Source organism: Mytilus californianus, unplaced genomic scaffold, assembly GCF_021869535.1.
Source record: "Mytilus californianus isolate M0D057914Y unplaced genomic scaffold, xbMytCali1.0.p SCAF_4, whole genome shotgun sequence".
Lineage (NCBI taxonomy): Eukaryota > Metazoa > Mollusca > Bivalvia > Mytilida > Mytilidae > Mytilus > Mytilus californianus.
The window spans coordinates 84,821,288-84,847,560 of NW_026262690.1; the positions used below are offsets into that span (position 1 = coordinate 84,821,288).

General features: G+C 31.9%; 2 protein-coding genes across 2 annotated transcripts in view; one reads left to right on the forward strand and one right to left on the reverse strand.

Moving 5' to 3' along the window:
* The first annotated feature begins 19 nt into the window (after nt 1-19).
* On the forward strand, nt 20-23,778 carry LOC127738774 (AP-5 complex subunit mu-1-like). Its single transcript, XM_052250140.1, has 14 exons — nt 20-170; nt 4,360-4,489; nt 6,398-6,499; nt 6,974-7,038; nt 7,472-7,544; nt 14,211-14,339; nt 15,686-15,766; nt 17,164-17,335; nt 17,962-18,089; nt 18,719-18,819; nt 19,787-19,872; nt 20,574-20,698; nt 21,955-22,051; nt 23,550-23,778. Exons 1-14 carry the CDS (start codon nt 100-102, stop codon nt 23,639-23,641), a joined length of 1,452 nt encoding a protein of 483 aa, XP_052106100.1. The 5' UTR covers nt 20-99; the 3' UTR covers nt 23,642-23,778.
* The window catches only part of LOC127738773 (uncharacterized), a 16,062-nt gene continuing 13,520 nt past the window's right edge, over nt 23,732-26,273 (reverse strand). Inside the window, exon 3 of the mRNA XM_052250139.1 lies at nt 23,732-24,137. Coding sequence (XP_052106099.1) covers nt 23,926-24,137 — 212 coding nt within the window. The 3' untranslated portion in view covers nt 23,732-23,925. The remainder of the gene's footprint in view (nt 24,138-26,273) is intronic.

Below are 26,273 nucleotides of genomic sequence, written 5' to 3' on the forward strand. Positions count from 1 at the left end.
GAGTATCGATTATGTTCAAAAGTGAAAGTAGAAACAGAAAGAAGGATTGATTAACAGTAACACAGAACGACTTGATGATAGAGTAATGAAGTAATCCAGATGTCTTTACGAAAGATATTGATATTCTCAGCGAATTCAAAAGACTGTGAAAGACAGCTTTTGTTTTCAAGGTAAAAAGCCCACCTTTCTTAGAATTCTCACAGGTGTAAAATATTTTATTTAAAGATATATTTCATGTGACCATAGGTTGCTCCAGTAGGGTATCCCCCTTAGCTCACAGTGTCATGTTTGAAAATTGCCTCAGGTCACCAGTTTACTTTTATGCAAACAAACATTTGAAAAAAACAGTTTTGAACATATATTTTAAAGGTCACAGGTCTTTAAATAATACATCATGACCAAGTTGGAACCAGCCTTAGGGACTTATTTTACTTTAAGGGTCCCAATTTATATGGAGCAGTATTTTGCAGATAACAGACAAATGAGATTTTCATTTTACATAAAATTATATTTTTATGAATAGTAATGGTGTAAGCGTACTTTCATTCCGCCGTGTATTTATTCCGGGTAACTGTTTTTCACTAGAGAATATTGGATGTAAATAGTGTGAAAGCGTCGATCTTGATATCGTTGTTTTGTTGATATTAGACCGGTTTATTGTTTACATAAATAAATGGGTTAAAATTAAAATGATTTTCAAGGAACCAGTTTATAAGATATGATTTTATATCCAAGTCGACCGAAAAGCAAATACACAGAAACACTTCGGCAATCCAGTAAAAATAAATATTACAATTAGTGACAATTTTAAAAGCATATGATTTGATAGATTTGCATAGAAAAATTATTTAAATCTTATTTGTTAATATATAAGCATTATTGTGTTTAAATCGTGCGTTGAAAATGAGTACTTATCACTCCATCAATGTATGGATGGATCCAAAGCACTGGTGTAATTAATCCCGGTATAGAATAACTAGTGCAATCATTCCGGTACAAAATCACTAGTGTAATCATTCCTTGTTTAAAAACACTAGTGTGAACATTCCTTGGATGAAAACTCTCCACTTTTTACATAAATCAACTATGCAAGTTTCAAATACACTAAAAACTATAAAGCCACATTTTATATACATTTCCCCTTCAAAAACCCTTTTTAGAACCTTATAATGACTGGTGGATGTTTTATACTGGACCCAGATAGAAAAACCTAGTAGTGAATTTTCGTTGGTGCATAAAAATCACTGGGGATTTTCCTCCGCCGGATAAAGTACACTGGCGGAATCAAACCACTGTTACATAGGCAGCTATTTATATAAAAGTCAAGACACATTAAAACTCAGAGCAATTTAATCATATTCAAGAAAAGAATCGTAAAATATGTACTTTTTGACTTAATGTAATTATTAAAACATTTGAATGTCTAATGGATAAAACTCAAAAATTATTTATCTGTACCAGTAAATTAGAATTGAGAATGGAAATGGCGAATTAATTTGTCAAAGAGACAACAACTCGACAAAAGAGCAGAAAACAGCTCAAGGCCACCAATGGATCTTCAACACAGCGAGAAAATCCTGCATCCGGGGGCAGGCTGTGTGCAATTGACAAATAGATTACTATTGATGAAATTTTCTACCTCCTGTCTTAGTCCAGTGTGGGCCAGTATAGATGTATTTACACTTGTATGCAAATTTGTCCACCATTAATTAAAAACTACACAAGTTTCCACAAAATATTGCATCACAATTAAAAACAAATGATGTAACAATTAAAAACTGATTGTTGCATGATGTCAGAAGGTTAATATTCGGAGACAGATCTATAATTTTTTTATAGGGTAATTCTGAGACAATTCAGTTAATTACCCAAAAGGTTAAATACGTCTACTAATTTTAATAAATCAAATCAAATATTTATATTCCAATCAAGATCCCATGAAGGTATTTACAATCAACAATCACAATCAAATACACACATGTATCACCAGTGAAATGTGGCATAGACTTTTCACAGGCAATATTTTTACGATAATTATCTCCCTTGGATAAATTCATATTTATTTTTAGGTCAAAAGTTAACTGTTATAGATATTCAAATATTTTTATTATTTAGATTTCTGTTTATTTTTTAAGAATTATAGTAGTTAGAATTCTTTGTGACAGGTTTTACTCGTTTTGCAAACATGTCAAGATTAGAATTTTTGTTGAAATTGTCTGAGATTAAGGATTAAGATATTTTTTCTGTAATTGTTTTTTAACAAAGTTCTAGTCTTAAACAATAAGTTTGAAATTAATTGATAAATAAGATGAATTAGCCCCTTTTAGTTAATGCTGTCATTAGTAAAATGTATTTATTATTATGTAATGTTGTTGTTTGAAATTAATGTTTGATAACCCACTTGATTTTATGTTGTCAATAGTAAGTGGGATTAAAAAAGAAATACTCCAACCTTTTTGATGAAGGACTAAACCTGATTGGTCAGTTATTTCATTGCATGACTGTCAGGTAAAACCAATATAAAAGTAGGGAGTTAGTTTTAAAAAAAAGAGGAGAATTGAAGCTTTGGTATTATTGAGATGAGGAACTTTAAATAAACGTATTCTAAAAGGTTACCAATTCAACACTGTAATTAGATCTTTGAATATTGTTTTTATTGGTATTAATATTGATTTTATTATCAGTAAATTAAAATCAAACTAAACATTATTTTTATATACATATGCATATTCATGGCTCTACAATCTATCGATACCTGTATCTTAGCATTGCACAAGGTAATGTTTTTCTCTGACTGTTTATGACCTCTTTTCTCTAAATCCATTGGATGTTGGATGTGTAATGATTGATATTTTAATCTTAGATGCATGATTTTTTTTATTAATTGTTTTTGGCTTTGAACTAGCTGTACTGGTACTCTCAGATCTGTACTTAGTGTCTTTTTGTTGTGGGGATGTATAAGTACCCTGGCACGCCCACTCTGTGTTTTTGTTACTTGTTTTTGTGCTTTATATCTATCTGTTGAGTTAAGCCCTTTTCAACTATTTTTTTTGTTTGTTCATATGTTGTACTGTTACACCACTGTCCCAGGTTAGGGGGAGGGTTGGGTGCCCGCTAACATGTTTAACCCTGCCACATTCTGTATGTTCTGTCCCAAGTCAGGAGCCTGTAATTCAGTGGTTGTTGTTTGTTGCTGTATATCATATTTGTTTTTAGTTATTTTGTACATAAATCAGGCCGTTATTTTTCTCTCGTTGGGATTGTTTTACATTTGTCATTCCGGGGCCTTTTATAGCTGACTATTTGGTATGTTGAAGCCGTACACTGACCTACAGTTGTTAACTTCTGTGTCATTTGGTCTCTTGTGGAGAGTTGTCTCATTGGCAATCATACCACATCTTCATATTTTTATATTATCATAACGGTAACTTAGGCAAGAACTGTAATTGTGAAATAGATTGTACATATGTATATATATTTGAATGTTGAAATAATTCACATTTACAATAGAACATGTGTTGTATATATTTGAAGATGATCACCACAGCTAGGCCCAACCTTAACCACTCGTCCAGTGACCCATCAACTCTACCATGTGTCTGCTAGTCAACCCCTATAATTAACCCATGATGAGGGTCAAGGTGCATACCAAGGTGCACCTCACCCTTGTAAAACATACAGTGTTAATGAAAGAGTGACATCCATTTTCGCTGAACTAATATACATTATTGTTTAGGGGCAAGCTGAAGCCTTCCTCCGGGTGCAGGATTTTTTTGCTGTGTTTAAGACCCATTGGTGGCCTTGAGCTGTTTTCTGCTCTTTGGTCAGGTTGTTGTCTTTTTGAAACATTCCCCGTTTCCATTCTCAAATTTATTATATATAAGCAACAAACATGCTATATTATACAGATTAATACAATCTGACAGATACTGTAATAGATATAAATAAAAAACAGAATAAGCACGATTGAATTGTTATGATGTCTGATAATAATGGTTAGTATAAATAAAATGAGACAGCAACCCACAACAAAATAGGGCAACCTACAGTCTTGATAAGATTAGTTTAAATGAATATGTACATTAAGTCAGTATAAGATTAAGGATAATCTGGTTTTACAATTAGAGATGAAATGAAGAAGATAATTTGTTATTTAATGACAGACATAGAGTGGTAATGAACAGCAGGATAATTTTTTTGGTAGTGAAGGGCAGCTTTTATTTTTCATTTCTTAGAAAAAAATGCTGTTTGGTTGACTGAGGTATCTGATATTTAGTAAAATATTACACTTCCTTATTATCATATTTCCTTTTTTATTTTTTTTGTCATATAATTGCATTTTGTTATGTTTTGATTTAGGGCTTTCCCTGTAGCAGAGAAGAAAGCAAAGCAAGCACAAGACGTGAGTTATGTTAGCCTTCCTTCAGACCAGGAACTTATAAATGGTTTACTCTTTGAGCTTGGACATTTGGTGGATGGAGTTGAAATGGTAAAAACTATGATACCAATTTCATATTTGATGCCAAGTTTATAATAAAATGTTGTCAAGTTAGATTCAAGTTATTATACTATAAAAAAAAGACATTTTGTTTTGTTTTGTTTTGTTTTTTGTTTTTTTTTTTGGGGGGGGGGGGGGGGGGTGGTGTTAGTTGAATCTTCATATTGTTTCAATGGCATGTCTATTTGCAGATAAAATATTTTAACAACCACCAGGGTAAACCTATCTGCTCCAAGCCTTACTCATCTTTTATGATTGATTGATTGATTGGTGTTTAACGCCACTTTCAACACTATTGTGCTATTTCGTGGCGGTCAGTTTTTATTGGTGGAGGAAGGCGGAGTCCCCGGGGAGAGAACCACGACCTTTGGTAGGGAAACTAACAATCCTAGTCAATTAAGATTGGAGTCAAGTGCACCTGCCCCGTGCGGGATTCAAACTCGCAACCTCAGTGTTGACAGGCTAGTGATACAGTAGTTCGACTACTTAGACCACTTGGTTCATCTTTTATGAATCATTAAGATATTATATTGGCTTTTTTGTAAAATCCTTTTTGACCTGGGCTATTGAATCTGGTCAACCTTGAACATTCGAACATGCATTTACATTTATCTTGAAGCATGTTATATTATATACAGAATGTATATTTTTAATTATATTTATTAATGTTCATGTCTCTCCAATGCATTGTTAGCGCTCTCATGTGTACAATTCTTACCAGAATAATATGAAACTTATATCATAGGTTTATAATTGCAATGTCTTAGATGAGTTTGAAAATCAGTGCCGATCAATTATATTTAAAAGAGTTATGCCCCTTGGAAACATTAATTATATTGAAAATTGAATCGTTAACGCTCTCATTTGTACAATTCTTGCCAGATTTTTATGAGACTTATATCATAGGTTAATATTAGCAATGTCTTGGATGAGTTCGAAAATCAGTGCCGATCAATTATTTTTAAAAGAGTTATGGCCCTTGGAAACATTAATTTTATGGAAAATTGCATCGTTAGCGCTCTCATGTGTTCTTTTTTTTTGTACTTAATTTCTTAGAATAAGCTGTGGTTAGATTGAAAAAGAGCATTTTATTAATAAGAATCTTACTTGAATCATATGTAATACCTCCTCATAACCATTTTTAATGAATGAAGAATTACTTACCATAGGTAAGCCCAGAGTTCTTGAAAAGTTGTGGTCCAAAGGTTTTGACCAATAAAATTTTACAAAGGACTAACACTATTTTCGTATTTTGCAATAGAAAAATAGTGAGGACCAGCAGTTTTTTCAAGGACCACCGGAGAAAGAAAGATTTTGAGAATTCTGTAAGCTCCATGTTAATTGGATTTGTTCTTCTCAGTCTTAAGTTTATTTGCCCTACCAATGATAGTAGGTGTCTTTTGACACATATTCTTGTTTTTAATGTTTCTCAAATTGTTGTCTTCCTTTTCATCTTTTTTCATGGCTATGTTAACATCTATTACTTTTGTTGAGACTATTGTCTTCCTTTTAAACTTTTCTCACGGCCATCAAGGACGTATAACTAACATCTTATATATGTCTTTGCGGCCAGGTTAACAGCTGTTAATTTTGTTCAGACTATTGTCTTCCTTTTAATTTTTTTCATGGCTATGTTGACATCTGTTAACTTTTTTCAGACTATTGTCTTCCTTTTAATTTTTCTCATGGTCGTGTTTTTATCTGTTCTTCTTTGTTTTATATTTTTCCTATTGCCCCCTTCTCACTTGTAAGCCTTCTCACTTTTTGTGATTTATGAAATGTACTATTCAAATAATGTAAAAAAAACAACATGCATTCCAAAAGTCTCAAAAGATGATGAATTATTCTAAACTGTATTTTTTTTTTTTTAGAAATAATTATTTTATTTTTTATTTTTAGTTTAATCCTAGGAAAGACAGTTGTGTTAGGGTAGAAGAAAAACCTGTTGTAGAAGTGTCTACCAGTACAGGAATAATTTGGCCCTTGGTTGTGGTTGAACAGGTAGGTAATCTCGTTAATCTTAAAAGATTTTTTGTATTTGTGAATTATCTCTCTTATAAAATTATAAATAGAAGCAAATGACATGGATTTTAGCAATTTGTACAGTACTGGATGTAATCATGCCATTTCTTTTTTTATGGAATAAGTGAGTAATCTCCCTTGTACAATAATGAAATATTCTAAATAAAAAAAGCTGTCAAAGGTAAAAGATTATGAGACAGGACCCAACAGAACAAAATACAAAAAGATAAATTTTCCTGAGTGATTTATATGTATTGTATAAGCTCTTAAACATAATGACATATAAAGAAATACAAAAACATCAATGATTAATCTAGCATTGTTTTGTTAATATATAGTTGTTGCTTGACTTATCAGTAATCTTTGTTGCACAGTTCAAGCTTTATTCTGTTGTATATTTTCTATCTTCAATTGATTAGATCTCTTAAAATGTACAGTCTAATAATTTTACAGAAAGGATTAGTATATTGCTGTTTACCAGTTGTTGAAGCTAAAGAAAGACCTCCATTATTACAAATGTAAGTTGAATTACATATTTGTTTTGCTAAATAATATATAAAACTTATTGACAAATGTATTAAAAAGATAACAGACACTACATTTATTGCAGAACTTTTCTGTTTGTCAAATATCACAGTTATTAGTTTAAGATTCACTTTACAAAGAATAATTTTCCTTGCAGGCAAATTGAGTCAGAACTGTGAGTTTTAATATTCCCGCCCCAGTGTACTCATGCCGGCTGGAACAATATTCACAGTGATGAATTTAACTTTTTATTATAAATTTTTGTCCTTAGTCAAAGGGGTGTACAGTTACATATATTATATACCGGGTATGTTGAAAAGTGTCTTTGCTGTAAACGTACACTTTGCTGTTGTAATACAAAAGATACATTTTACTGCTGTTGAACAGCAACTTTGATAGAAATTATTATTGACTTGATATTTTTAGATCTGGAGTAACTTTAGGGTTTACCTTACTTTGTGGATTAGCAGACTACCTCAGACAGAACACAGAAAATGAGGTAACTTTTAAGATAAAACTGTTATACATGTTGCTTATTTTATCTGATTTTACAAATATATGGATTAGGCCATCTTTCTCTTCATTTTTCAATCTGAAAAAATCTACATGAAAAATGTAACCTTTTAATTCATTGACATCAAAGTTTTTATGTTACATGATGTCATTTCCACAAACAGAATTCTTGTAAAATTTTAGCAGAATGTGCACAAATACGAAGAAGAATGGTCTTAACATCTTAGCAGTGCATGCTGCCAAGAGGAGATAACCCAGTAGTTTTTAACCGGATTTTTGAAGTAAAAATCAGTTATTGATTTGGGGATGTACGGCTGGCGGGCGGGCGGGCAGCTGCCAAACAGTGTCCTTTTCATTTACATGAAAGCACTTTGAAGAAATTTTTTCAAATTAAGATATGTTGTTTCCTGTGACTAAATGACGGTCAAGTTCAATTTTCACGATTTTAGCTTTTCTCAGTGTTCAGTTATAGCCCTTTCCCAAGAATTCAATTTTTGATGAATTAATCCATTTCTGTACAAAGGGAAATAACTCTTTTTTTAAAAGATTTTTGAAAGACATTGTATTAATGATAAATGACATTTTGGATTTTTTGGTAAATTGTTTGAAGAATTTTGTGTTAGGTTTGTTTGTTATTCTGTATAAACTAATTTTCTGGATGCTATATATATAAATTTTTTTTTATGAAGTGAACTCCTTTAACTAGATAATATATTTTTATTAAAGGATATATTTCATTACATTTAAAGTTGTTGACATTGATAGATAAGTTGCAGATCTATATTAGTTTGTGACAAATGAAAGAAAAAATATTTGGAACTATTAATTATATTTGATTATAATTTGACAATAGATATACATTGTGTTACATCATATCTAATTTAAGAGAAATATTTGTAGTGATTTAATCATATCTAATGTTAGAGTACTATGTTAAACCATATTTCTGTTCAAAGGGAAATAACCCAAAATCATTCCATGAACCAGTAATGATAACATCAAATTTCTTTATAACTATTTTTTTTAAGTCATGTGTGTTTTGAAGGTAGATGTCACAGTTGTTATGTGGTATTTTATTTTTGTTGTGTGTGTTAATTTTTAATTTTTACATGATCCTGTTTGTGGTTCAGATTTGCAAATATCATTTTCCTTATTAATTAGATAATAATCTATGTTTAATATTCAATCACAATCCAAATTCAGAGCTGTTTTAAGCTTAAATGTTGTGTCCATACTTGTCAACTGTTCAGGGTTCGACCTCTGCAGGAAAATCCGGTTTGCTGTCACTTGATAGCCTCTTATTAAAATTTTGATACATTTGTAAAATTTTCTGTCATCTGTGTGTAGGGTAGTGTGGTAAACAATGTCTTTTTGTATCGAAAAAACAGACATTTTGTAACATAATCATTTGCAAGGCAGGGCATACCATTCCTTTGTTTACTGTATTTACCATGTTCTTTGCTAAAGCTGCGTAAAGAAACATAAAATGTGCAGATTATTATTGAATCCTGTTTGAAGTTATTTCTCATATCTTTTCTAGAACTCTCATGAGTTCAAGATCAAGTAGGTTAACTCTGTGTATTCAATTATGATGTTCACCTAAGTTTGTGTATTCCTTTATGATATAAAAATAAGGAGATGTGGTATGATTGCCAATGAGACAACTATTCACCAAAGTTCAAATGAAGTGGATGTAAGCAATAATGGTCACCTCACTTCGTGTATTCTTTTATGATGTTGATCTCACCTTATGTATTCATTAATGATGTCCACCTCACTTTGTGTGTTCATTTATGATGTTCACCTCTCTTTGTGTATTCATTTATGATGTTCACCTCACTTTGTGTATTCATTTGGAGAATTTTTCCAGACTGTTGATGAAATGGAATTGCCTTTGTTGCTGTTGTCTTTTTATATCAATAGCTTAGTTATTGTTACCGGTAACCAAATACTGGTATTGATTTTGGGAATTGTGGCCTACTGCTTCTCAGAAAATAGGTGTTAAAAAACTTTAAACCATTTATTATTCCTTAGTTTGAAATATCATTTTATGCATATTAGAATGAATATGAATAAAACTATTTAAATAAATATTTCCTCACTCATCATCATGATCATTAACTAAATGAGATTTATCAGTAGTACGTTCTGAAGGATCAAGAGTAACCTATTTTATTCTTTTTTTATGCCCCTAAAATAGTAGGGGGCATTATGTTTTAGGTGTAATACCACCCAATCATAGTAAGTCACATCCGGTTGCATACCAAAAAGGGTCGAAAAAAATATTCCCTTGAATTTGACAGTTGTAGGAAATTAATCCTACATTTCATCGCAGTAAAAAATTTCTGAGTCATAAACATATATCTTGGGTGTTTCAAAGCACCATTCTTTTTTTATTTGGTGTTTCTATAGAATATTTTGGAAACTTTAGGTTACATGGTTACTAAAACTTGTACACAGGAAAAAAAGGGGTGAAAATTTGATTGGTTAACTTCCAGTGATGGTTATTTTCTTATATGCAATGAAATGTTATGTGAAATTTTTTCTATAGTACTGGACAGAATAAAACTTTACTCATGCCAAGTATTTCTTTATTTGAAACAAAGATAAATGCTGGACATTTTTTTGAAAAGTGCAAATTTAACAAATACTAATACGGGAAAACAATGGTGGTATTACACCTTTACTGTCTCTACTTTTGTCCATGCACTATGATATTAAAGATTTTGGTTGTTAAGGTAGTTTACCATGAAGTTGTGGACACATCAACTGTAAACTTAGTACACTTCTTTATTATGATGTGGGTGCCTCAGTGGCTGAGTGGTCTAAGTAGACAAATGACTGTATCACTATCCTGTCAACACTGAGGTTTTGAGATCAAATCCCACACATGGCAGGTGGGCTTGACTCCAATCTCAATTGACTAGGATTGTCAGTTTTCCAACTGAAGGTTGGTGGTTCTCTGCGGGCACTCCAGCTTACTCCACCATTAAAAAATGACTGCCACAAAATAGCACAATAGTGCTGAAAGTAGCGTTAAAAACCAATCAACCAATCAATTATTATGATGAGAACTTATTAAAATACATGCCAAATTAGGGTTTGACCTAGATTTCATGGTTCACTGATCAGGTTCATATTTTGATTGAAGGTTGTTTATCATGAAGTTGTGGTCACATCAACTTGAAAGGTGGTACACATGTTCATTAGGATGTGAAATTTGTAAAAAATATACCATACGAGGTTTTGAACCCACAATTCAAGGTTCACTGTACTTGAAAAAATGATAGTGCAAGCAGGGCATGTTGTCCTAATGACATATATTCTTTGGTTTTTTGGGGGCATTTTGTATGTTTTAGCTAATATTTCCTGTGAGACAATAGTTTCCCCTATAGTTTTACTTATAGTTGCAGAAATCAGCAGATACCACCTTTCCTTACTAGCACTTCAATAGATTCCCCAAAAGGATATCAAATTTTACTTTCATTAACTTTTATTTTGCCTTTCAAATTAAAAACTACAAGTATTGCAACATGGCCATTTGGTATCCTTTTTTGTAATTACCTAGGCAAACATAGTAAAGACTTCCTTTTGAAATACATGTCTTTTGACAAAATCATCATACATGAAGAGGGGCTTTAAAGACAGCCTTAGGGACTTATCATTTTTTACCTGGGAGGGGGGGGGGGGGGGCTGGTCATTTTGAAATCAAACATATAAAATTTTCTTGACCCCCAAATTATATTTCACTATTTTTATTTTATCCCCCCTTAAAAACATTTAAAAAGATGGGACCCCCTCTATTAAACATGCCAAAATTTTAACATGCAAGTTAATCTAACTTGGAATGGCTTTTCCAAATAACATTTGCCTACGCTGAAAGAAGATTAATCTTGATTGTTTTTATACTGAATACTATTAATTTCAAAGCATTTCACTTATTAATAATTTAGAAAGTGAATGACACTAAAAAAAACTGCTGTTGATTTTTCCTATATCAAAGATAGTGCTCACAATTAAGATTTGTATTTACTGGTGAATACTCTCTCAACTTATTCCTAATCTAGATTTGTGTTCAGTAGTAAATTTCAATGATTAAATGATTAAGAAACTTATTATTTTCATTTTGAGGAACAACTGTGTTCAAAATATTAGTGAGCAAATTTCAATCATCATACATGAAGAGGGGCTTTAAAGACAGCCTTAGGGACTTATCATTTTTTACCTGGGAGGGGGGTAGGGCTGGTCATTTTGAAATCAAACATATAAAATTTTCTTGACCCCCAAATTATATTTTACTATTTTTATTTTATCCCCACCTTAAAAACATTTAAAAAGATTGGACCCCCCTCTATTAAACATGCCAAAATTTTAACATGCAAAACACTTACCTTTGACACACATGGTATGTAGGATATACTTGAAGATTCAAAAGTTCACAAATGTTTCATTAGAGATAAAATTGATTCCCCCACTTTGAATTTATAAAAAAAATTGAACCCCCCTTTTCCACTTACAGATAAAAACTTGACCCCTCCTACATTTTGACCAGCCCCCCCCCCCCCCCTTTCCCCTCCAAGGTAAAAAATGATAAGTCCCTTAAAAACATTGACATCACCTTCCCTACATATGACAAAGTTTGTTACTGGGCAAAATGTTGGCATTGCAATGGATTAAAACAAGGACACACATACTAGGAGTCACACACATCCTGTTTTAAAACTTACAGAATTGCTTTATAACATGGGTGGCTGTGTATTTCAAAGTTTTGTCATAATCTGATGTTTTGAGAGTTACTGTTCTAAAAATTAATGCTGGGTGGAAAGGGGATTCTTCTGTTTTTTGTGTTAATAACAATTTTAAATTTCACTTCAGTTTACGTTTAATTTTATGTTCAAGAAAAATAGGTTATTCCAATTCAGAAAAGTCCATGTTCTTGAAAGGGGTAAAGTTTTACTGAGAATGGATTATTCCTTCTAACAGGCAAGTCCACATCAAATGGAAAGGTCTAGGTCTAGGTTAGTCTATGGAAAGGAATATACTATGAAATTTAGAGCGAGGGGATGTGCTAAATAGAAATGGGGCATTCCAAAATAAGTCCAGTCCCCTCTATTAAACATGCAAAAATTTTAACATGCAAGTTAATCTAACTTGGAATGGCATATTCCAAATAACATTTGCTTATACTGAATACTATTAATTTCAAAGCATTGCACTTATTAATAATTTAGGGAGTGAATGATACTAAAAAAACTGCTGTTGATTTTTCCTATATCAAAGATAGTGCTCACAATTAAGATTTGTATTTACTGGTGAATACTCTCTCAACTTATTCCTAATCTAGATTTGTGTTCAGTAGTAAATTTTAATGATTAAGAAACTGATTGATTATTTTTCATTTTGAGGAGCAACTGTGTTCAAAATGTTAGTGAGAAAATTTCAAGCTTTTAAATTTTTGTTTTTTGTTTTTATGCTCTATTTTCTTATGGTCTTTACTTCATTATTTTAATGTTATATTTTATTTCTATAAGGGCCCAACATTTGTACTTAAAATGGGAAAAAATTGAAAATAGGATTACAATGTTAATACCTTGTTTTTTTCTACATGCATAAAATGATTACATACAGATTAATACATGACCATTTCCATATTGACCTAGGTATCATCATCCGAAACCCCAATATCAGCCAGGTATGGAAAAGGACATATACTAATGTTTTTTCATATACTACCGATGTACAAACACACCCAGGTTACAACCCCATATCAGCCCGACTATGTGACCTCACATAGGGCTGATATGGGTTATCAGTCTGGATGTAAATTTATGGCTAGTTTACTTCTGCTTGTTACACATATGCAAAAACTATCCTATTAAGTGCCAATCTGCCAAAGAATCAGGCAGTGGTGAAAACATGACAAACAAAAACCTGCTCAGCTTTACATTAATTTAAGTTCAGAATGCATAATGGTGCATGAATATAACATTCCTTTCCTTTCCCTGTTCTGGTAATTCAAGATATAATTTGGTTGAAATGCACTAGAAAATAACAATTAAGGGTAGATAACTTTGTAATTTTCTATCATTGTAACCAAAATTTATTGAGATATTTCTCGAATTACCAAACATGCGGAACCGAAAGACCTCCCATTTCTAACTTAGGATGAGGGTACCTTCAAAAAAGGGTGGTTAGGTCAGTGGGTTTTTTCCGCCATGTTTTGAAATTTTTCTAAATTGCCAGATTCTTACAAAGACTGGCACTTAATGCTAAGTATATGATAAATATACATATTTTATATTTATTCAAAATATGCTGAAATTCACTAAATAGGCACTTTGTCTGCTGGTAAAGAAATCATGCTTTCTTACATTTTGTTCTAATCACACCATTGAATCTTCTGTTTTTTACTTTAAAAATGCAGAAAAAGCCGGTATAGCTCCTTAGACCAACATTTTCCCCCGTCCATGTTTTGAAAGGTTTTTATATTGCCCATTTATAAACAAAGACTAGCACTGAAGATGACATCTTTTATGTTGAAAAAACCATACCTGTTTTCCCTCAATATTCAGAAAGTAAATAAAAGTAACATAAAAATTATATATGTTGTTGATATAATTATGATACTATTCCAATGTTGTTTTTTTATTAGATATATCAAATGAAGACAGACTTATACAGCATATTAAACATTGCAGTGCCCTTTGGTAAAGTTATGGATGTAAATATAGATGCTGTTTTACCCAAACTTACCTGTAAATACAACCTAATGTCACAAAAGGTAATGCTTTCATGAATTTTAAAAGCATGTCCATGACCGTACAGTGCCCTTTAGGTGCTAACTTCTACCCCATTTGGTCTTTGGGGGAAGTTTTATCAATGGCAATCATACCACATCTTCTCATTTTTATACAGATATGGACATCTATGAGGTTTCAATTTTTTAATGGAAATAACTAAAATAAATTCTTGGTGAAATTTTAGCAATTCCTTTGAAGAAAACTTTTCTGCATGCTTCAATTTTAAAAAAGAAGAGTTTTATAATTCCAAAAGGACATAAGACATACTAATATCTGATATTTTACTAAAGGTTTGCAGGAAAATTCATTGGGTTAGGCCCTGAAAACCTAAAGTTAGCATTGCAGCATCTAAGACTTCATGCTTTCAAAATTAAGGAGATGTGGTATGATTGCCACTGAGACAACTATCCGCCAAAGTTCAAAGTGGATGTAAGCAATTATAGTCAACCGTACAGCCTTCAACAATGAGAAAAAAACATACCATATAGTCTGCTATAAAAGGCCCTACATGAAAAATATGAAACAATTCAATTGAGAAAATTAGTTTGGTTAGGTTATTGATAAAAGAACATGTTTTGAAAACGTCAATTAGATTCAATGATTGACTGTTGGCGTTGGCCATTTTTAGCACTCTTGGCTATTTCATGGCAGCCAGTTTTTTTGGTGGTGAGGCAGGAGTATTGGAGAGAACCTTCTATTTTTGGCAGGAAAACTGGCAATCCTAATCAATGAAGATTGTAGTTGAACACACCTGCCACAAGCAGGGTTCAAACTCACAACCCGAGGTGACAGGTTAGTCACTCAGCCACCGAGGCCCCTGTCAATTAGACAGCAACACAACAACACAAACCAAAATATGTGATGTTATTGAAAATTTTAGAATTTGCATGATTTTCACATTGACTGGAGCATTTAAAATCATTGTAGTAATGGATCCTTGGAGAAAGGACAAAAGCAGATTGTTATTTAGAAAACCCAATTTCTTTATCTTTGTAAAAAAATTATTACTATCTCATGAATTTAGAATTTCATGCATCCATTTACTGTGAAAAAAATGATAATGGATGTGTATGATAATTGCAGTTATTTTCAATTAGTGGAATTTTTTATTGAGAAGATACTCATTCATGCTGACTGTACAGAATAAAAATAATAATGATGATTTTATAATTTACAGAACTACTAGGGGGTCGTTAACAACCTTGATTAACCATAAGGGTCTAGCACGGTCAAGTTGTCAACCCTAATTTACATTAGTTTGATTTTCCTTTATATTTTTTTATCTTGACATAATTATGGTAATACATGATATATTTAATGTTTTCAGCAACCAGCATGGAAGCCAGTTTTACATAAAGGGAAGAATCATGTTTACTTTGCAATAACTGAATACATTAAAGCTGTTTTAGTAAGTAAAAACTGAAGTAAAATTAAGAATGGAAATGGGGAATGTGTCAAAGAGACATCAATCCAACCAAGTAGCAGAAAACAGCTCAAGGCCACCAAAGGGTCTTCAACACAGTGAGAAAATCCCGCACCTGGAGTCCGGCTTCAGCTGGCCCCTAAACAAAAATGTGTACTAGTTCAGTGAAAATGGACGTTACACTAAACTCCAAAACATATAAATAAACTAAAATTAAAAAAACATACTACAAGACTAACAAAGGCCAGAGGCTCCTGACTTGGGACAGACGCAAAATGTGGTGGGGTTAAAGTTTTGTGAGATAGTATAATGAGAGGGAGGAAGCATTGCATGCACAGGTTAATGTAATTTTATCAGCCTTTAGTCACACTGTAGTTACAATCAAGTGAATAAATAATCAGGAGAAGCATAGTTTTGACATGATATCTAATCTCTAAAATCATAGAAAAAACTTATGATACTGTGGATTCATTATCCTTCATTGGATGCCAATTTTCGTGAATTTAATGGATATAGGGGAACCAAGAATTTAAATGTAAGATGAATTAAAAATTGTTCATTGGAATGTATGCAGACTTCAGCAAAATTACGAAATTGAATATCCATGAAAATGCAAGTTTTCCTCAATCCACGAAAATTGGTATCTATGAAAATAAATGAATACACTTTAATGGATATCAGTATCATACTTTTTTACTATCATTTATGAGATAAGGCATCACACCAGAGAAACCGTAGATATTTACATCTTCTAATTTCCATTTGCTGTTACTATACTGTGAACAGTAAATGAGAAAGCCAATCAAAATCTTGTAATTCTTATTGTCCATATCTGTCTTTATGTCTTTTGCTAACTTTACTATTATATCAGTAAAAAGGCCAGATAAAGTACGAAGTTGAAGATGTTGAGGATCCAACAAAGGAGACTGGTATTCAGGATGAGACTGCCAATATAAAAGAAAATATAAAAGAGACTCCACTTAAATCGGGACATGTGATACCTATATATCTTTTTTTAGTTTCACAATGACAGATTGAAAAAAAATGTCTTTTTTTATACAACTGTTCACTTTGTGTTAATTTTGGGTCAGTATATGTGGGATTTTGTTCAATGAAACAGGAACCAGGCAATACAGAAACAGGAGACATCTGGAAATTAATAAATATGGGCTTCAGCAACAGACAGTGTTTATACAATATGTCAAGCTCTTAGTCCTGAGGTCGTTGAAATAGATAAGACAAGTAATACGTACATGAAATCTTTGAACTCTATACTCAACTTGTAAAATAAGATTGAGAAAGAGAAATGACAACTTGCTCTTAAAAATAGCTTTGTTAACTTGATTGTAAATTGTAAATAAATTGTTTTATTCATTATATAGTATGGTAGAGAAAATGTGCCAGATGTTTGGGATTTATATGGAACTGTAAGCTGTAAAGCAGAACTTGAGGGAGTGACTCCTGATATAACTATAAACATAACAAGTGATGGCCTACCTCTAGATAATATACTGATCCACCCTTGTGTTCAGAGTGCAGATACATCAATTTTAAGTAAGTTAATTTACTGCAGCGATTACACATGCATTCAAAAATGGAAAAGAATCATTCGTCAGTTAATATTTCAGATATCTGCTTATATGACTAATGGCCAATTTAGTGTGTCAAGCATGTGGAATAAACTACTGGTATTATGTTACCTATTACAGACATGCCAAGCAACTCGTCTTTGGACTATTTCAATTTTTGATATAGATTCTTCGGTGTGTGGGTCCCAGACTTTGCATAAGTACTCAAGTTTAGGGCGGATAAGTGCTTTGTTAAGCCTGACTCTTGATTTGATGGTCTGATGTTTTGAGGTTTCGTTTTAGGAAGCCAAGAGTTTGGTTACTTTTAGATGTAATATCATTGATATGTTTGTCACTTTTATATATAAACACTGATATTTTTTAGAATATAATATTGTTTAGTACATTTGTATTCCCTATGTTTAACCCTTTTTCAAATCTGATATAATAGTAGGTTATTGTTTTGACATGATGTACAGATACATGTACATTGTATTCAAAATCTAAATAAGTGTTCTAATCTATCCAGTACTTTATCAATCTCAAATCTATTGTTGTTTGGATCTTAGGTGAAACAATTTTCAAATAAATTATACACTGTTTTTATGACAGGTTCTTCTGACACCCGTCCAAATTCAAGAAGAATTAGATTTACTCCACCATTAGAGATGTTTACTGCCTGTCATTATACTGTTCCTAGGTTACAGCAACTTCCTGTTTCTGGTTGCTATGAAATGAAGGTAAAGCATATTTGACCTACTTATATAAATATTAGACAGAGGTTGTTCTGTAATTTGGCACATACTTGAAGATACCAATTTGAAATTATATTATTAAAAGGAGATACGAGGTAAACATCTTTTATGTATGTGCAGCTATAAATTGTATCATACATAGACAAACTTGGAATCATTTCAACAGCGATGACAGAAGATGACATCATCGCAAAATCCTAATGGACAAACAATTGAGTATATGCCGATGAGACAGCAATCCAAAAACACATAAAGCTAAAGTAGATCTTAGAAGTCAACAACATATAGTTGTCAACAATAAATGGACAATATCTTCACAGGAGACTAAAATTACAGCTGCATGAAACAGCATTCTATAAATTCTCCCATTACTGAAAGCAAACTTTAAAAAGTCATTTGTTGAAACAAAAACAGTTAATTCATTTGATATCAATACAGAACAATTGTTTAAATAGCCCATGATAAAATTGAAAAAAAAAGATTTTTTTTTACATATCCGAGTAATGGATTGAAAAGACTTCATATTGCATAGAAGCATGTTAGTTCTTTTTTAAGATGCTGTTTTTTCTGAACTTTCATACCATTTACCGTTTATTTTTCCTTATATTTTTCAGTTAACAGGTAAAACAGCCACATTGTCTGTAACCTTACAGTTAAATTGTATAATGAAAAATGCCATGGAATATTGTGAACTTCAGATACCATTCTATAACAAGTGAGTTGTACTTTTGGGATCATTAGCTAGACTTTAAAAGAAATAATAGTTTTACCATATATCTGGTTCATGTAATCGGATATATTTGTTCTGGTAAAACTAGAATTGTTTATGGCTGTTAAATTTTTTCAGCATTTGTCTATGCTTATTACAACTGATAAGTGCTTACACAGAGACATGTGTAGGGCTGTGTGACTCTTCTCCTAAAGAATGCATATGATTAATTGATACAGCTAATACATTGAAACAACTTGATATTAATTTGGAAAATTCAGAATAGTTCTTTTGGTCAAGCTGAATCACAGGTTAGATTCTTATTTTTGATAGAATTCAGGGTTTGTTGCACAAATGTGTTGGTTTTTTTAGTAGGAACTAGAGGGTGCAACAGTGGAGAAGGGAAGGAGTAAAACTATGTTTTTGCACCCTCCTTTTCAGACCAATATTTCTGAATAATCAGAGGAAGTCTTTAAAATCCCCTAAGAAGCAAAACATTACTCAATGAGTTTTTTTAATCCCCTAATAAACAAAACATTACTAAATGGAAATGGCATTTTTATGCCCCATCTAGGGGCATTATATTTTTCGGTCTGTGCATCCGTTCGTCTGTACGCCCGTTCGTCCGTCTATCCCGCTTCAGGTTAAAGTTTTTGGTCAAGGTAGTTTTTGAAGAAGTTGAAGTCCAATCAACTCGAAACTTAGTACACATGTTCCCTATGATATGATCTTTCTAATTTTAATGCCAAATAAGAGTTTTGACCCCAATTGACCTGTCCTCTGAACATAGAAAATGATAGTGGGAGTGGGGCATCCGTGTACTATGGACACATTCTTGTTTTAAATATATATTTTGGTGTACAAACTATGAAATTCCCCACAATTCTTTAAATTCTGAATTGCAAATTATCATTCAGCTAATTTGAAATAAGCAACATATTACATAATGGAAATATCAATTGTTATTTTGCAGGGGACAGATATCTTCATTTGACAGTAACTGTACACTTGGAAATACAATGTTATCACCAGATAAAAGAATATTAGTCTGGAATATAGGTGTGTTAATTAACACTTTCATTACTGAATTGTTTTTTTATCCACGTCTTTGTGTGGCCTGTTCAAATTTCCGTCCTTAGTTTGCTGGCCTGAATTAGTTTGCCATGTGCAAGGAGAAAAGTGAACATTTAGGAAATATGTTTGTATCTTCATAGTTTCTCAACAATTTGGTATCAAACTTCATGTTAATACACAATAAAATCGCTAAAATCTAAAATTCAGAAAACCAAGCCCATGTGTCATTTTGTGATTTAATCTCCTTCATAAATCTGTAATTATTTAATTACCAGGCTTTTTGGTGGTCAGTGACAAATATTTCAGGAAGCAAAACACATGTGACACTTTTCTTTCATCATTATCAACAGCCAATGTATGTGACGAGCTGTATTTCAGAATAAAATACTAAGCCCCCCTGTTGCCTCCTTCATGTTTCAGTAGCTATGGAATTGTCACAATGTTCAAACGTAAAGTTTTCTTATGATATGCATCTGTGAAATAAAGATATTTGATATGATTTGCAGTAGTAACTATTTTGATTTCATTCACCAAAGACTTAAGCATTTTTATGTTGTCTCTGATCAAGTTTATGATAAAATCTTAAAATGACTAAGGCAACATATTCCATTGATAATGAACAAATTTATAATAATTATTTTAGAACAACTGGAAATATAATAATATTCTGTTTTTTTCTGATTTAGGGTCCAAATTTACAACAAAGACAACACAGACTATATCAATGGAAGCAACAGTAAATTTTATAGACGGTCAGACTACTAATGCATATGAAGATCCATTTTGTAAAGGACAAAACTCTTATGCACAGGTAGTGTTGTGTTTTTTTCTCTTCTGTCATTATATATCGCTCATGTGTCATAGTATATATCATTACATTATTGTAATTTGTTTATGCGAAGGATAAGATACATTATTGCTACTCCCTTGGTCTCGAATTGAAAAAAACAAAAAAGTTTCAAATTACATCCTTCAGATATATTGAGAAGACGTTGTTTCAACAGATATCATGAATGATGTAATTGTATTTTGTCTCACAAAATTGACGTATGCCTCCTGCCTGTTTTATGTTGAAAGAAAAAATGCCAGGTGGCTCTTAGATTCAAAGAATTCATTTTACGCAATAACATATTGCAAAATTTTAATGATAACAATATGATTTGAAACTGTATTAACCCCCTTTAGGTGGGCCAAACAATAATGTCATATTCATCTACTGTAAATTCAGAAATAATTGCGATGTTTTTATTATTGCGAAAAATGCAACAGGGTTATAATCGCAAAAATTTAAACTGGCATTTTGAAATTTTTTATATGAATTAATCAGGTATTTTTCTCAATATCGCAAAAATTAAAATCGCATTTTAGTCTAAAATGACAAAATCGCAATAATAAATGCATGCAATAATTTCTGAATTTACAGTATCTATGAAATTAACATGAGTTTGATGGGATTGAAGAGTTCATATATTTTTGCTGTTTCAGTGGATTGATCATTGCTCTTTTACCTCTTTCAGACCTGAATTATTCATCTATATCTTGATTAACTTAAATCATTATATATAAATTAATTTCCAGCAATTTGTTGAAAGATTTATAAGAAAGATATGCTAATTGTTTTTATATTTTTAGGGAAGTTTTCTATATTTTGCCATTTGTATACAGATATTTTCATATATTTTTCTGTAAACAGAAATTGTGTTGCTGTAGATGAGACCAAAAAAAACCATGAATACTGCAAAGTGTGTACAAAACATGTTTAACCCCACCACATTTTTGCACCTGTCCCAAGTCGGGAGCCTCTGGCCTTTGTTAGTCTTGTAGGTTTTTTTAATTTTAGTTTATTTATATGTTGCAGAGTTTAGTGTGACGTCCATTTTCACTGAACTAGTACACATTTTTGTTTAGGGGCCAGCTGAAGCCCACCTCTGGGTGCGGGATTTTCTCGCTGTGTTGAAGACCCATTGTTGGCTTTGGGCTGTTTTCTGTTCTTTGGTGGGGTTGTTGTCTCTTTGACACATTCCCCATTTCCATTCTTAATTTTACTTGTTATTTTTTATATTTCAGCTCTTTTTCAAGGTCCCTGAGTTTACCCATTCTGGTTGTTATATAGATCCTAAGACTGTTCAAGTTTCTCCTAATGCAAAATTTAAATTAACAACAGGTAAGACACTTATATTATACATATATCAAAGTTATCAGGATAAATGTTATTTCTAAAGGAGAGGCAGAAGCAACAACAGGTATTCAAACTCATAAATCGAAAACTACTGACAACGCTATGATAAAAAAAAAGACAAATAACAGTGTACAAAACACAACATAGAAAACCAAAGACTGAGCAACACCAATTCCATAAAAAATCAGGGATGACCTCAGGTTCTCCAGAAAGGTAAGCAGATCCTGTGCCTCATGGGGCACCCTTCATGTTGCACATGGAATTTTTAGATATTACGTTAAAAAAAAACTGCTTCACCAGGAATTGATTCTATGCCTGTCCACAAATCATTAAGAGTGGATATTGTATGTAGTTTTAAACATGTCATTGAATGATTAAACATGTGTTAAAATTTCATAAGAATTCATGAACGTATAACGGTATAATTCAGTTATTGTAAGACATATGAAATAACATTGTAATTGCCTGGTCTGATGAAAGTCTCATAAATTTGGACCAAATAATCTGAAAATTGTCAAAACCAAAAAAGGAATATACTTTCGTTACTTGCCATAATAATTTTTTTTTAGATGTTTCCATGAATGCAAACTTCAGTTATCAACGCCAACAGGAATTTCCTAAACATTGGACAATACATAAGATTACACCATAAACAATACAATAAATAGGGGAAGATTGAGTGCTAAAAAACTTTCACAAATTGGTAGCTTAGTCAGTATAAGATAAGGAGATCTAAAGTAAATTGTATCTGAAAGATCCTGATTGCAATCTTAGAAGATAGTCTCTGTTAAATTTATTCTCTGTCTAGACTCAACGCAATTTAGTGCTTGACAAATTGTATAATTAATGACTATATGTGAACATTTAGATGTATGTTTATAGTTTTTTGAAGGGTCATTTGGTTAATACTGTCTTATTGATGTATATTCACATCTGCTTTTACTCATTTTATTAAATGAAAAACAATTAAATTATAACAGACTACTGGTTTGTGTCATCTCAATGTTTTGTTACTTCCAAAATTTTTACAATAATCTGAGCATACTTTACAGAGTATAATATAGAAATATGTTATTATCTCTAACTAGAAAGTTGATGTTCATGTTGAATAGAACATTGAATAAAATAAATGTATTAGAATGTTTGCAGTTGATTATGTTTTTTAATACAACTTTGTTGTTTTAACTTGAGAGGTGATTGAAATAGGATCAACAAATATTCACAAAATTACTTTGACCCAACACATAAATGTGCCTGTCCCAACTCAGCGACCCATTAGGGTCTTTATATTTCATTTTTGAAAGTTCACAAACCATTTGGTAGTATAAAATAATAACACCTATTTTAATAGGAGACAACTCTTGCAGAAGGGAGATAATTTGTGTTGAATTTGAAAGGGAAAATAAAGATACATTGAAAAGAGGCATTATCTCTACAGCTTCCTCAAGCTACTTGTGTAAACTGATTTTAAATTGTATTGCAGTTCAAGAATACATGACAGCAGAATACAAAATATGGAATATCCATGGTGACATATTGACTAGTAATATTCCAATATCTGTTGGTCAGACTTGAATAGTTTCTATGGCAAGAGTAAACAACATTCCATATTCCTACATGAACAATTTGTGAATGATGACCAATGGGTTTGTGCAATAAAACCACTTTATGTTAATTTCTTATGATTTAATATTAAACATAAAATAACAAAATCATGTCACATTTTTGTCCATACATACATTTCGACATTCATGCATCTTTGGTAATATATAGTTTGTATTGAAATAACATACAAAGCACTTTCATTATCCCACTTTTTTTTAAGTATGTAAAGTTCCACTGCAGCTTAATAATTTATGTCATTCGTCAGCATAAATTGTATACATTCTAACTTTCTCAACACGTCTGACTTTTTCCGGTCTTTTTGTTATTGTTGCTACAATTAAAACTAAAAATGCAATGAATGCTCCTGCTGCTCCTACTATGGCTACGTACAGACACCATGATGTATCCCAGTCCATAGATGTTATTTGTACCCCATAGACAACTACACCAGCCAAACAACACACAGCTGCAAAAAATAACAGAATGAGGAATGAAATTGATAATTATACTGTTGTTCATTTATTTTTGTGGGAACAAATTTTCATGGGTTGATGGAAAATTCATGGATATTTGATTTCGTGGTTTTGCCAAAGTCTGCATTCAAGCCTATAGAAAACTTGTACTTCGTTGAACATTTAAATTTGTGGTTCACCTGTACCCACGAAATCCATGAACTTTAGTGTCCCACAAAATCCATGAAAATTAGTATCCCATGAATAATAATGAATCCACAATAGTCTTTATTGTCAAGAATTTTTTGCCTGCATTTATCAATATGATTGATGAAAAATGGGCAAATGTTATTATGATTTCTGGAAATGATGCATGCAAATAATGCTATCAAAACTTGAAATGAAACTTTTGTTTTTGCGAAAACTTATCACATTGCATTTTTCACAATAATAAAAACTTGGCAAATATTTCTGATTTGTACAGTATTTAGATCATTCAGACCAGATTCATCAAACAAGCTAGTTATTATCAGAATGAAAGGAAAATATGTCTTATTAACATCCTTGTAATTTAAAAAATCTTGCTACTTTCACATATCTGGAGAAGTAGGTCTATCTCGAGAAGCATTCATTTATACATCTAGAGTGGTAAAACATTCTAAATTTTGAAGAAAAAAAATATTCACCTAGGTTTGTTGAAGAACTCTGCACATGCATGTTTCTTTTATTTTGACATTAAACAGGTCACAGAATATTTGCTCTCAAACTTGTCAATATTTGAAAGTAGACAAATTTTTTATTGGTTTATATGACTTGGAAGGAATCACCCATTTACTTAAAACAGAATCCACAAGGAACTTTATCCACACCTCAGTTGAATTAGTGACAATTTGATTGGTTAAAAACCATCACTTGTTTACCCCCTATTCATCTGTAGGGGTCAGTTGATTTCATAGGGGTATCAGGACGTCACATCTTCTATTATTGTTAATGTATTTCGTTGTTTATTTTTAACATTCTATAAAAAAAACTTTACAGGAAAAAGTCTCCTGTGAGATAAATTCGTTATATGGTTCTCTACTGACCCCTACAGATCCATAGAGTGTTAGTAAAATCCAAAGGGAATTCAGCCTACAGCCGCACCCCTTATTGATTTTACTAACCCTCTATGGGTCCGTAGGGGGTCAGTAGCAAACCATATAACTTAAGATATTGGTATACTCCAGTTGACCCATAATTTTTAGGTATCGCTTACTCTTTCTGAGCAAAGTAAGTATATTGTCACTTTCACCAGATATTTTAAACAAGTGTTAAGATGTAAATAATGGACATTTATTCTGTTTGTTGCAGTAAATTTTAAAAATTATACTTTATCGATAACTTAAAACAGAAGTGTAGTTAACATCAATTAGATAGCAACCCAGTAATATAAGCAAACAAAATGAACATGTGAAGGTCATCATATGACCTATAAGTTAAGAAACAGATTAACTTATTTCACCATAGGTATTAATTATAACTTTAGTAATCTTTTACTGAAGGAACAAATGAAAAATAACTGTAACAATCAGTTTAAAAAGACATTCATTTTTTTTCCTAAATATATTTTGCAATTGATACACTTACAGGGGCGGGTCCAGGTAAGGGCGTAATAGGCGTAAAATTTTTCAAAAAAATAAATTTTCAAAAAAAAAAAAAAAAAAAAAATTTCGTTATCTGCTAATATTGTATTGAATATGGCAATTTATCATATTCATTAATTAAACACATACTCTGATTTCTTTTTATACTGATTCCCCCATCCGATGGGTGACTTGGACACCTTTTTTTAAACAACCAAAGCGGTAAGTAAATCTATACATGAAATGGTTGTTTTGTGTGACACTTCCCCAATGGCCATTCTACATCTACCCGGGGGATTCTCTTTATATATATGATACCGGGTATGTTCAAACGGGGTTGCATTTTCGGCTAAATTGTCTGAAATGGGGTTATGTGTTTTTCGCCTTGCATTGGAAGGGGTCAGGTTGACTATCTAGAACGGGGTATTATAAATACAATGTTACACTATTGCTTCAGATAAGGGTGAATGTTTGGTACCATTAAAACGTTTAAACCTGCTGCAACTGTTTGCACCTGTCCTAAGTCAG

What these genes read in the sequence shown, in the direction of transcription:
- LOC127738774 (XM_052250140.1), top strand. Translation starts at nt 100, where the DNA reads ATGTCTTTACGAAAGATATTGATATTCTCAGCGAATTCAAAAGACTGT. An exon ending in CTGGTTGCTATGAAATGAAG is followed by an intron (nt 18,090 to 18,718) that starts GTAAAGCATATT and finishes TATATTTTTCAG; the next exon opens with TTAACAGGTAAAACAGCCAC. An exon ending in CAGATACCATTCTATAACAA is followed by an intron (nt 18,820 to 19,786) that starts GTGAGTTGTACT and finishes GTTATTTTGCAG; the next exon opens with GGGACAGATATCTTCATTTG.